The sequence below is a fragment of the Microtus ochrogaster genome, unplaced genomic scaffold, assembly GCF_000317375.1.
Source record: "Microtus ochrogaster isolate Prairie Vole_2 unplaced genomic scaffold, MicOch1.0 UNK41, whole genome shotgun sequence".
Lineage (NCBI taxonomy): Eukaryota > Metazoa > Chordata > Mammalia > Rodentia > Cricetidae > Microtus > Microtus ochrogaster.
In genome coordinates this window covers 764,145-777,029 of record NW_004949139.1, presented here as the reverse complement: position 1 = coordinate 777,029, position 12,885 = coordinate 764,145, and the positions used below count along the sequence as shown (strand labels likewise).

Sequence of the window (12,885 nt, the reverse complement as noted above, 5' to 3'; positions counted from 1 at the left end):
CTGCCTTGGCTAGGTAGGCCCTTTCTCCTTGGGGTCTCAGCTTTGTGTTCTGTGGAGGTCTTACACCTCAGACTCACCACCTGATACCATCAGAGGTCACCCCTGAGCTGTGTCCCCAGACCAGGCACAGTTGGGGGAATTGCTATCCTCTAACCCTGCGGAGGATGTTTGGAAAGGGACAGACAGGCAGTGACTTCTAGGTTCTTAGTCCTGTGCTGCTTAGATTGCCTGTCCTATGCTCAAACCATAGGTTGCTTCGAGTTTCGGCCATCTTGCCCAGATTTGTGCTCACTCTCCCTCCACCCACCTGACGCCTGCGTCTTTCTAACCACAAGTCAGGTGCCCTCTTCTCCAGGACACCTTCCCGAGGAGGGGCCTCCCCACTACTGCTGCCTCCTTTCCCAGCAGGGCCTCCTCTGCTTCCGTCAGGCCTGAGCGGCCTGAGTTGTCAATGTCTGTTTCTGGGTATGTCTCCCTGACCCCTGACCTTGATAACAAACCTCTGGAGATCAGGGAAGAATGTAATCTTAGAGCAACCGAGGACAAACCTAGGAACATGGTGTTGGTGTGCTGTGCGGTGGATTGCTGCGGGCTCTGGGCCTCCTCCTGAGGATGGGTCTGGGAGTGTGAGGTCCTGCGCCTGGCTCATTCCTGCAGGGCTACTTGCCTCTCTTGTCTTTGGGGGTGCTCCCATCCCTCCTGTCTCTACCCTGCATGGCAACCTCCTCTCTTATTATTCTGTAGTGTGTGTGTCTGTGTGTGTGTCTCTGTGTGAAGTTTTTGCTCACAAGCAAGTTCTGTTCTGTCAAAAAGAGGTTGACAAGTGGGCTATGGGATTGGCAGCTCTGCCCATCTGACAGCTGGCAAGGGCAGAACAAGATTCCCCACCCTGTGCTCACCTCCCTCTTGATGCCGTTCTAACTCCAGGTCCTCAGTTCCCCTTTCAAAATTTCTTTCTGACAAAGGCAGGTAGGTAACAGTTCTCTAGGGCCATGATAAGACACTCTCCCCTGCGAAGCTGGACAGGGTCCACCAGCCTGGCAGGTGGCGCATTCCAGAGCCACCCTAGTAGAGGGACTGGAATGTTGTCCAACCACAGGAAAGTCCACTGCCAGCCTAGGACCAGCTCTGCTTCCTCCTCTTGGCTTTAGACTTTCTAGCCTGGGACTAGTGAGAAAGAGCCAGGTAGGAGTTGTCAGACCTCCTCTTCTGGAGATGGAACAAAGAGGCAGAGCTTTGCTGGGGATGGCATCTGGGCATTGTAGTGTAGGGTAGGAGCTAGTGGTCAGGGCCCAGCAGAACTCTGTGCTGTTTGCTAGTGTTGTGACTCTAAGGAGGTTATTTTTGCTTGCTGAAACCTTCAAATTAAATATGAAGCCACCTAACAAAAATGGGTACAGAGAATGCTCAGCCCTCCCCACGAGATTGATGGTAGAAAACGGAGCTATCGCTGAGTGAGATAGAACCATGCAACTGCTTCAGTCGTACTGAGACAGGAGGATGGGGGAGGGGAAGATGGCAGGTTTTCTAGTGATGACAGGGACCAGTTCAGCTAGGACCTTAAGGGCAAGGCCTTGTATGTTAACCTAACAGCAGTAGGGAGCTATGGAAAGATTTTAACTCAAGGGCATGTGGCTAAAGGTAGGGCATCAAGAAGACAGTGTGACTAAAGAGTTAAGGTTGAGCAGGCGAGGACAGTGGTTCCAAGGGAAAGCTTATTCATGTGTCTCTACTTCAATGCAAAGGGCATACAAGTACGTCTAGGGAACTCCGCTGGCTGAGCTTGGTGAGTGATGGGCATCAGATGGGGTGGAATATTGAGAGACGGGAACCTAGGAGGATGGCAGAGGCCCTTTCAGAAGCGATGTGCTCTGCCTTAGCTGGTTGGTCAGGCACCTCCGGACGACAGGGTGCAAAGGGGAGCTCTTTTATCTTGCCACCAGACTCTTCAACAGACTGCCAGTTAGCAACCACGCTCTGGCCCATGTCAGCCTAAAATACCAGGCTAGGCGCATCATCAACTCATCAGTGCTGAGAGGCACTTCCCAGGCCCTGTCTTGGTCCTCTATCCTGCAGCCACCCATCTTTACACTGCACCTCCATCTTGGGGGCCCCACTCCCCACTGTTGAGAAAGTGCAGATGGAAAAGGATATTCGGGAGCTGGGTTGGGGGGGAGCTGGAAGCATAGCCAGCAGCAGAGCTCTAGCCCAGCATGCTTCAGGCTCTGGATTCAACCTTCAGGACCAAAGAAGAAGGGTGTGTGTGTGGCTCACATGGGAGCTTGAGGCCCTGGGTTCTCTAGCCCCAGCTCCACACAGACAGAGTGTGGTGGGTCACGTCTATAAACCCAGCGCTTGGACACTAAGGACAGAAGAATCAGAAAGTCAGGTTCATCCTCAGCTATACGGTGAGTTTGAAGTCAGCCTGAAATGTATAGTACACTTTGTCAAGAGAAAAAAATTTAGTCTAGACAGTGGTGGTGCACACCTTTAATTCCAGCACTTGGGAGGCAGAGACAGGCGGATCTCTATGAGTTCGAGGCCAGCCTGGTCTACAGAGTGAGTTCTAGGACAGGCTCCAAATAAAGTAAAAAAATTATTCAGGAGGTTCCTGGTGGGTGCTGGGACCTGTCCACACAGAGGGGTCCTTCTCCCAGGCAGGAGTATCCACTCTTGAGCAAATCCCCTGTGTCTGCTGCATATGAGGGCTCACGGCTCAGCTCTGTTCTTGAGTTTCTTCCCCTGTTAAATGGGCATTCAGCTCAGGTAGCTCCAAAGGCTGTGCCAGGCCCCATCTAGACATGTCGATATGCTCCGTACATGTGGATGTGAAAGTGTGTGCCCTGGGTGTCTATATGCATTTGCACCTGTGTGTTCAAGAGTGTCGTGTGTTTGCAATACCTGTGAGGAATGTCCAGATGTGGAGTGAAGAGACGGCACTCTAGTCAGACACTTATCCTGGGCAAAGGTGTGTTGGCACTGCTATGCTGTATATGCTGGGCCAAGAAGGTATTGATTATTTCCTGCTGTGGGGCTGAAGTGCAGAATCAGGGCCAATGGAAGGCTGGCTGGGCTCTGAAGATACCAGGGGAGAACTTCCACAGTCTCCTTCCTGTGAAAGGGGGTGCCTGAGGAGGAGATGAACAGCCCATTCCTGGAACATATGAGTTAGCAGGGGATAACAGGGTGTGTGGGCATGCAGAGGGCACTGTGACCAGAACAAACACACTGGGTCTCCTCTTGGCTTCTTTAGGGCCTCAGTGTAATGGATTAAACAAAAAAATCTGCAGGATCCCCAGAGGCTGCCATGGCAGAGATACTGCAGGTCTCTCAGGGGTGGCTTGTCCCGGGAGCAGCCAGTCCCAGGCAGGGATGGCACAGCATCCCTAGTGGCTGCAGCAGGCCACAAGGAGAGACAGACAGATGGGCATGCCACAGACTGCGCTGCAGGTCTCTAAAGGCAGTTGGACCTGGGCAGGGAGCCACACAGGGCAGGAGACAGAGACATGGATAGGTACACCATGTAGAGTGAGGTTGGATATTTATTTAGTGGGTTATGGAAGGGAAGAGGGAGGAGAGAAGAGGAGAGAGAGAGAGAGAGAGAGAGAGAGAGAGAGAGAATATGATATGGCCGGAATGACAGATTCTGAACCTACATTTGCTTCTTTGTCTCTGGGTGTCTGCAGGAGCCCTCCAGGCAGCTGCTGGCCCTGTAAAATGCTGGAGGCAGGGCACAGCCCCAGGTCCAGGAACCTGTTCTTCCTGTTTCCTGCTTCGGTCCCAGCTCCCAGCGGCTGGTCCAGGTCTGAGCATTTATGAGTGAAGAACTGGAGCCCACACCGAGCATCTTCACTGCACCAAGAGCAAGACTGATCAGGTCCAGCCAGGTGTGGGAGACAGATCCCCTGGCTGGGAGGCTGGGTATTTTGTATGTGTGTGCACTGGATTCTGCTTGCATCAATGGGATCTGAGGCAGGGACTGTGTTCTGCTCCTTTATCCCAGGTTCTGCAGCCAGACAACCCTCAGTGTCAAGCCTAGGGTTCCAGTTCCTTCCAGTATAACCAAAACAGAGAGCTTAACCTCTAGGTAGGTATTTACCAGGTACTGAATGCCGCCTTGCTGGAGCTGCTTAAACCTGATCAGATTCCCACTGAATAGGAAGGTAGCAGAGGGGGCTGCACGCTGTGGAACTGATTAGACTGAGCCAGAGGTGGATCAGGGAAAGTATGGGGTTGCCTCAGCCACCTGACCAAAATCCCAGACTGTTTCCCTGGCTACAGCATCGAAGGGCAGGGCAGGGCAGGGTCGTCTGGGTCCTGTCAGTGTTGAACAAAAGAGGTGGTCGAAGGATCCCTCTCAGGCAGGAGAAGGATTTGGCCGAGCCTCATGACTCCTCAGGGTTCCCACAGCCTCTAAGGCATCGTTTCCTATTCATTCATTCATTCATTCATTCATTCATCCTTTCTTGCAACAAGCGCTTGCAGGTCAGGCCTCTTGCTGGGCTATAGGTACAGAGAAAATCATCACGTGGATCTAGGCTTCAAAGAAACGTGTTGGGGCGGGGGTGGACAGACAAGTACCTGAAGGCTGGAGAAATGGGTGGGACAAGTCTAGTCTTTAAAGGATCGTTCTGGAAAGGTTTCTGAGGCTGTCAGTACAGTGTGAACGAGGGTGAGAAGGCCTGGATGGACTCTCTAGGGCTCACTTCTCCATGAAACTGGGAGTTCCTGGGACACCGCCAGCCAGAACCGGACATAGCAGCAGAGCCAGCCAGTGGAGGGGCCAGTGGCCAAGTCAGACAGAGCAGACTTCATGGAGCTGAGGTGAGGTTTCAGGAGCAGAGATCAGGAATTGGTGCTGAAGGAGAGGGCTGGGAACTACCAAATGGGCTTTACAGATTGGTGGGTTGGCCTAGGGAGGGAGAGGATGGGCAGGGTCAGTCTGGACCAGGGCCATTGTGATAGAGTTCTCAGCTGTCCTGGATGTCTTAAGACAGGTGGAAAGGGAGCTCTGTGGTTCTGGGGACGAGGAAGTTCCCACCCTGCCTCTAAGTGTCAGAGATTCCACCAGCAGGGAACAGCCGGAAATCAGAGAGAAGACAAGGAGAGGGTTGCTGTGACTCTCAGTGGAGACCAGCGGGCAGGGACAGAGGTGCAGAGAGGACAGCAGAGGAGGGGAGGCTAGGACCCACCATTCCCCAAGGTGGGCATTGACCCCTAAGAGGGAGGAGGGCTCCTTACCTGGGAGGCTTGCTTAGTCTGCTGTGGTCCTTCAGTCCAGGGCACTGCTCCCTGCCTGCAGCTGAGAGCTGTGTTGGTATTGTCATTTTGTTTTGCTTTGCTTTAAACAGAGAGAATGTAGAATTATTATGGAAAAATGAGAAAATAATTCCATAAAGTGCCTCTAAGGGAGGACTACTATGGTTTAAAAAACATTTTGTTGTTGTTAAAATTACTATTTCTTGGAGTTGGAGAGGTAGCTTAGCAGTTTTCTTACAGAGAACCCAAGTTTGGTTTCCATCTGGTGGTTCACAACCATTTGTAACATCAGTTCATGGAACCGGATGCCTCATTCAGGTGCATGACAGCGCATTATATTCCGGCAAAAGCTCATACACATAAATTGTTATTAATATTTCTGGCCTGGAAAAAGGCTCAGTGCTTCAGAGCTATTGCTCCTCTCGCAGAGGACCCAGCACCTACATGGTGTCTCACCACCATCCCTAACTCCAGTTTCAGGGATTCTGATCACCTTCTGATGAGGCATTAGGTACACATATGTTACCTGTACATACATGCAGGCAAAACATTCATATACATAAAATAAATAGATACATAAAAGGTTTTTTATTTATTGTGAATCTGCTCAATAAGATAAGATTTAATTATACAATCTTGTTCTCTGTAGCCAAACAACATTATTATTCCAGGGAAATGAAGGTAAAGGAAGCCAATTGTCCACCGCTTACCACAATGGACTATGTCAACTCTTGCCTTTGGACAAAACCTTTCTATTCTAGCCCAGGCAGAGTTGTTATTTCCTTTTTTATGCACATACTTCATATTTGTGAGGTCAGCTATTTATTTTGTGTGTCTGCCACTGTGCAGAGTGCCCATGGGAAGGTCAGAGGACCACGTGGAGTAGTGTGGGGTCCTCGGATTGACCTCAGTCTTGGCAGCAAGTGCCTTTACCCACTGGATCATCGCACCAGCCCCTCACCGCTTGTTCTGAGACAGTCCTTCTCTGTAGCCCAGGCTCTCTCAAACCCTGCTGCTCCTGCCTCAGCCTCCCGAGTATTGGGATGGCAGATGTGGGCTGCTCACATTAGTCTGAAAGAGCTCTCGCTGGTCACAAGGTGCGTGCAGAGAGGAGGAAAGTGGCCATCAGCTCTCCAGGCATTCATTGCCCAGTGGCTGCTCAGGCCTTGTGAGTAAACGTGGGGATAAAGTAGCAGACACAGACAGGGTGGAAGGGCATGCCGTACCAAAGGTACCAGGGGCGGCTCCGCCAAGGGAACCTCCCCCTGACTTTCGAGGACTCTTCAGGAAGGTCACTGCTCCATCTGGACATCTCCTCAAGGTGGAGAACAGAATTGCTGTATGCAGATGTAAGACGTCCCAGAATACAATAGTAGCAACTTTTTAAAAACGTTGAGGCCAGGTGGTATTGGCATGCATCTTCAATTCTAGCACTGGGGCTGAAGGTAGTGGGGGAGACAGAGGCAGGCGGATCTCTGAGTCTGAAGCCAGCCTGGTCTACAGAGCGAGCTCCAGGGCATCCAGGGTTTCATTGAGAAACCCTGTCTTGAAAATATGAAAAGAAAAAAGAAGTTGAACAAAGGGCTGGAGACATGTCTCCGTGTTTGCTCCTGCAGAAGACAGGGGTCCCCAGCACCCACAGAGCAGCTTCGTAGTTTCAGTTCCACTGACTGTTCGGACCTCTGCAGGCATCAAACACATACTTGGTGCACAGATGTACACACAGGCAAGGCATTCACACACACACACACATACACACAATTAAAGATCTAAAAAGGAAATTAACAAGAAACTGGAGACCGTGGCAGATTTTCCAGCTCACAGAGAATAGAGGCTGAGCTTGAAAGTCCATGAGGGCTCCAGGCATGCTGGATGCCCAGGCTGGAGAAGCCTCAGTGGGCAGTGGCACTGGAGTACAGCGGAATCTGAAACTATACCCCGCTGTATAGCCGGACTTCCTTTGGACTGCCAGCTCCTGAAGAATGACAGGGAGTCTTTTTATTAACTATGAAAGCTTGACTTGTTTTCAACTAACTTTTTTGAATTCAGAAGCGGTCCCTCTCTTCTGAGTTCTCGATCTTGACCTCTATGGTTCAGGGATTTAGATCAAGGTTGGCAGGTTCTAGAGTAAATATTTTAGACTTTAAAGACCACATGGTCTTGATGACACAGGTGTGGCTGTGGTCCAATAGTGCTTCACTTACAACAATAGGCTGATGGGCAAGAGTCAACCCTTGGACTTTGTTCAACCTGTCATGATGTTAGAATTGTGTGATGCTGATTTTCATGGATCTCACAAGTTTCCATGGAGAGATGCAGATCACATGACAATAAAAGTTTTGAATTGGGTAAACAAGTGAGGTTTTTTGTTTGTTTTGTTTTTTTTAAATATTTATTTATTTATTTATTTATTTATTTATTTATTTATTTATTATGTATACAATATTCTGTCTGTGTGTATGCCTGCAGGCCAGAAGAGGGCGCCAGACCTCTTTACAGATGGTTGTGAGCCACCATGTGGTTGCTGGGAATTGAACTCAGGACCTTTGGAAGAGCAGGCAATGCTCTTAACCACTGAGCCATCTCTCCAGCCCCTGTTTGTTTTGTTTTGTAGATGATCTTTTTGTTGTTGTTTTGTTTTGAGACAGGGTCTTACTATGGAGCCCAGGCTGACCCAAGCAGGTCTTACAATTCTGCCTCTTCCTCCCCAAGAGTTAGGATTACAAGAGTGTGTCTCCTGCATGTTGAGCAAGTGTTTTGTTACAAGCTATACTTCTTGCCCTAGCAAATCTTAAAGAGGTGTGTGTGGGTGCGGGTCCCTTGAGCACCAGTCCTGATGGCTTCCTCTTCACACCTCCCTTTCCTTCAGGGCAATGGCAGCAGACGTGGACTCCTGGAATAGCACCATCAATGGCACCTGGGAGGGGGATGAACTGGGCTACAAGTGCCGCTTCAACGAGGACTTCAAGTACGTGCTGCTGCCCATGTCCTACGGCGTGGTGTGTGTGCTCGGGTTGTGCCTGAACGTTGTGGCTCTTTACGTCTTCCTGTGCCGCCTCAAGACCTGGAACGCCTCCACCACTTACATGTTCCACCTGGCCGTTTCTGACTCTCTTTACGCAGCTTCTCTGCCGCTGCTGGTTTATTACTACGCCAAGGGGGACCACTGGCCGTTCAGCACAGTGCTCTGCAAGCTGGTGCGTTTCCTCTTCTACACCAACCTGTACTGCAGCATCCTCTTTCTCACCTGCATCAGTGTGCACCGGTGCCTGGGTGTTTTGCGCCCTCTGCACTCCTTGCGCTGGGGCCGCGCCCACTATGCCCGCCGTGTGGCTGCGGCGGTGTGGATTCTGGTGCTGGCCTGCCAGGCACCGGTGCTCTACTTTGTCACCACCAGTGTACGGGGGACCCGCATCACCTGCCACGACACCTCGGCCCGAGAGCTCTTCAGCCATTTTGTGGCCTACAGCTCGGTCATGTTGAGTCTGCTCTTCGCTGTGCCCTTTTCCATCATCCTTGTCTGTTATGTACTCATGGCGCGACGGCTGCTCAAACCGGCTTATGGGACCACAGGTCTGCCTCGGGCCAAGCGCAAATCTGTGCGCACCATTGCCCTGGTGCTGGCCGTCTTTGCCCTCTGCTTCCTGCCTTTCCATGTCACCCGCACCCTCTACTACTCCTTCCGATCGCTTGACCTCAGTTGCCACACCCTCAATGCCATCAACATGGCATACAAGATCACCCGGCCATTGGCCAGCGCCAACAGTTGCCTTGACCCTGTGCTCTACTTCCTGGCAGGGCAGAGACTTGTCCGTTTTGCCCGAGATGCCAAGCCACCCACAGAACCCATGCCCCGTCCCCAGGCTCCCCAGGCTCGTCGCAGGCTGGGCCTGCACAGGTCTCACAGAACTGACACAGCCAGGAAAGATGTGTCGATCAGCAGTGATGACTCAAGACGGACAGAGTCCACTGCAGCTGGGAACCAGACTAAGGACATTCGACTATAGGTCGGAGCCCTCAGGCGTTCTCGTGTTCACGTGAATGGGCCGATGTCCTCCGATGCGGATCGTCAGCGATTCTCATTTGGCAACAGCTCAGAATACTCATCCTGTGGACCCCAAAGTTATCTGTGTGAGTCAGGAAATCATACTTTAAGGAAGGCATTGACACCTGACTCCCATGCAGACAGCTGCCATTCCTGCCAAGTTTGGGGTTCAGGAAGGCTGTTTCAGCCTCATAAATCCAAGGGAGACGCAAGCCCAGAGAAGACGCCGCAGAATCCAAGCTAGCTACCTGAAGTAGAGTGGGATCTCGTAAGTGAGCAGCGCTGAGTCCCCATCGTCGCTTGAGATGGAATTGGCACTCCAGTGGACTCGGCTCAAAGGAAAGACCCTCAGACCAAGAGACAAACACCTGTGGACTGATTTCAGATCCATCTGGAGGCTCCCCTGGAAGCCGGGTAGAAACGGTAACTTATATCAAAGATCGTGCCGCCTGTCGGGCTGTGCTCCTCCGCATAATGAGAGGACAGGGCCTGGCCAGGGAAGCATTCCTCACTCATGCAAAGGCTAGTTATTTCTGACTACTGTCTTCCGGAAGTTTCTGTCAGGGATCCCTCTTCAGACCCCCAGGTCAGCCCTGCTTTTAAGCCTCCTGTCTTCTCTATTGTACTTTGCCAAGCACGGAGAAGAGTCAAGTAGGGGTCTAGTTCTTGGGGTTTCTCAGTTCACACAACTTGACACGTGCTGGTAAATGTCAAACCATTTAACTGAGCTGGGAAGGAGCCCTTTATTTATAGCACTGCCAATTCTTGTGGGGCAAGAAGCCCCACCGTGGCCAGTCAGATTTCAACTTCCAATTACCAGCACAATGGCAGCCTCTGCAAAATTCCTAAAAATTTTGTGGGGAGTGGGAAGTTAGCGTTGCTGGTTAGATGGGATCTCAGGTAACCATTGGTGGCCTCAGATTTGCCGTGTAGCTGAAGCTAAGCTCCAAGTCCCTACCCTCTTGTCTTCATCTCCCAAGTGCTTGAACTACAAGCAGATACCACATCTATCCCAACAACTGGTTCTTAAAAGCAGGTGCAGGGTACTTCATTACAAACCACACTGTGTAGCTAGGACTGTGTGACCCCTGGTCAGGGAGGGTTCCCTAGAATGCCAGGAAGTGGACAGGCCAGCTCTGGGGTTTAGGCAGGAACAGACACAGTTGACAGGTCTCACTTGGCCTCAGGGACAGGAGGTCCCCGTCTCCCCATCTCACCTTGTCTGCCCCCTAAATCTCCACCCTCCCCTCTCTGCCATTAAAGGGGAGGCATCCCCACTTTCTCTTTGTGCATTTTGTTGGTTTGAGATGTTGCTCAGAATAACCTGGAATTCCTGGGCTCAAAGGATTCACCTCAGCCCCCATGTAAATGGTTTATAAGTATCTGTTTATACAGCTTACCTCCAGAGCGCCCTCAAGTGACAAGGCCGGGACCCAAGGTATTCTGCATTATGTGTGTAGTTTGGCGTCATCTGCCCAGAGTAGTGTGAGATGCTCACTTCCCACACTCTGGGTTCACACTACAGTTAGAGACCTGGAGTCTGAGCTTTGGTGACTTCCACTGACTGTCCTGGGTCTTCCTGCAATCCAGATCCTTCCTCCAGAGAAACAGACCTGTGCTGAGACCGCTGCTGTCACTGTGGTTGGGGATAGGACCGTTTTCACCACCGACCAGAGCCCCCTTAGTTTCCCTTCTCCCCCGTAGCTGCTCTAGAGACCACAGAACTCAGCCCCCAGGATAGAGACCACACTGTCGTGCCCCCAGGAAGCTTTCTTTGAACCGCTGCGTGCAGATTCCGGAGGACACAGTCTAGGGGACAGGAAGGGCTCTCACCACCTAGTTCTGTGGCAGCCACTGGTAGTAGTGGAACCAGGGGGCTAGGCCTGTAGTCCTACATCCAGGAACCAATCAGACTGCTGTACACATCCAACCTTGTTGCCCAGGGTCCAGGTCCCTTGCCTGGCGGTTAAGGATTCGTGACCCATCTGCCTTGTGCTATTTTCAGCCCAAGTTAAGACCAAGATTTTCCATCAACCCCAGACCATTATCCAGCAATGACGTGAGGTGACCTGTCTATCCTCAAAATATCTCTTCTTACCCTCTGGGCCTCTCTGCCCACTTCCTACCCTGATGACATGCCCTAGGGTTGCTGACTCCTGGAGGCCACCGCGAAAGGGCACAGGAGACACCCAGCCACTAGACAAAAGCCCAGCTGCAGACTCAAAACCAGAGGGGGAGGGAGCCTGTCCAAGGTCAGTGGGTAGGCCAGTGCAGTTCCTGGGCGTCGGCCAGGGGCTCGGGCTGTTCCTGTTGCTGTGCCACCCCTCCAGAATAGGTCAGTGACTTCGTGAATGTCCTGCATCCCTTGTACTGCCCAGCTCCTCCTCCCAGAGCTGGAGAATTGCGACCAGGGACTTAACGCAGGAGAACTAGGAGGTGGCAAGCTGACCAAAAAAGGGTGAAAGCATGCTAGTCTCTATAGCTGCTGTTCTCAGTGAACACCATGTGACAGGAATGAACCCTCGGACCTGGGTGTCCCTGGAGGACACTGATGCCCTTGTCCTGTGAGATCAGAAAAGATCACAGACAACATGTCTCATTGTTCCAGTGGGTGCGTGTCCAGCCCATGCCAGCCCTGTGCTACAATCATGGTGGCAGATTTGGACTGGTCTGTTTAGAACGGGTCATAGGGTCTACAGCCCATATGGTGGACTGTGTCTCAGGCACCGAGCGAGACTCACACATGACTTATTTATCCTTCACAGCCAGTCTGTGAGGTAGATATTATCAGTGCCGCTTAACAGCAGACGAGGCAGGAGCCAGAAATTGGAGTTGCAGGTAATACAGCCAAGGGTGACTGAGTCAAGAAAAAGTTCGGATCTCCAGAGGTCCCACATGTCACAGTGCAGGAGAGTCGATCAGTGCTCATTCTCCTGACTCAGGCCCAGACAGTGTAGTGGGAAAGGGAGCAGCTCCCAGGTTTGGACCAATTGCTCCGTCTCACAGCACCTCACTTAGTCATCTCAATGAGATACAACTGCCCACACAGGCTCGTACCTGGGCACACACACACACACACACACACACACACACACACACACCCCACTTAGTCCAGCGCCTGCCACACAGAAAAAGCTCCATGCGCACAGTGCCAGGGACATGAGATAAGCCCTTGGACCCAGCCTTCCCAGAGTTCAGTCAGCAAGTGCCTGGGTCCCTTTTGCTCAGAAATCCTGAGACCAAAATTCCTACCCCACAGGCTGTGAAAGAAAGGATGTAGGTCCATCTAGGGGAAAGTGCGATTCAATTCCACCCGCTTGGCACTGGGTAGCCTCTAGTGCACAGGCCTATGTGTGCTTCCAGACCCTTGCCTTGGGAAGAACAGATAGTGAGGTGGGGCAGAGGAGAGAGCCTCTCCCCACACAGTGTAGGCTTGGCTGTATATGCCTGACTGCTTGTGCCCACCATGCTAGTCTATGGCTATGTCTCCATTCAATCACATGTTCTGAGATCCAGAATGGAAGAACTGACCTAGAGATGGGTCACGGAAGGTAGCGAATGCTGTACGACCTGGACCTTCC

At 51.7% G+C, this 12,885-nt stretch overlaps 1 protein-coding gene across 6 annotated transcripts in view; it reads left to right on the top strand.

The window, feature by feature from the left end:
• Positions 1-12,868, top strand: part of P2ry2 (purinergic receptor P2Y2) — an 18,236-nt gene extending 5,368 nt beyond the window's left edge. Inside the window, exons 2-4 of one of the 6 annotated variants that reach the window (XM_026790132.1) lie at positions 3,687-3,877; positions 4,004-4,087; positions 8,129-12,868. In XM_026790132.1, coding sequence (XP_026645933.1) covers positions 3,816-3,877; positions 4,004-4,087; positions 8,129-9,266 — 1,284 coding nt within the window. In that variant the 5' untranslated portion in view covers positions 3,687-3,815 and the 3' untranslated portion in view covers positions 9,267-12,868. Of the gene's footprint in view, positions 1-3,686; positions 3,888-4,003; positions 4,088-4,721; positions 4,825-8,128 lie in introns of those variants that run through there. The other 5 variants (XM_013354336.2, XM_026790133.1, XM_026790135.1 and 2 more) reach the window with 5 other exon arrangements.
• Positions 12,869-12,885: the final 17 nt, after the last annotated feature.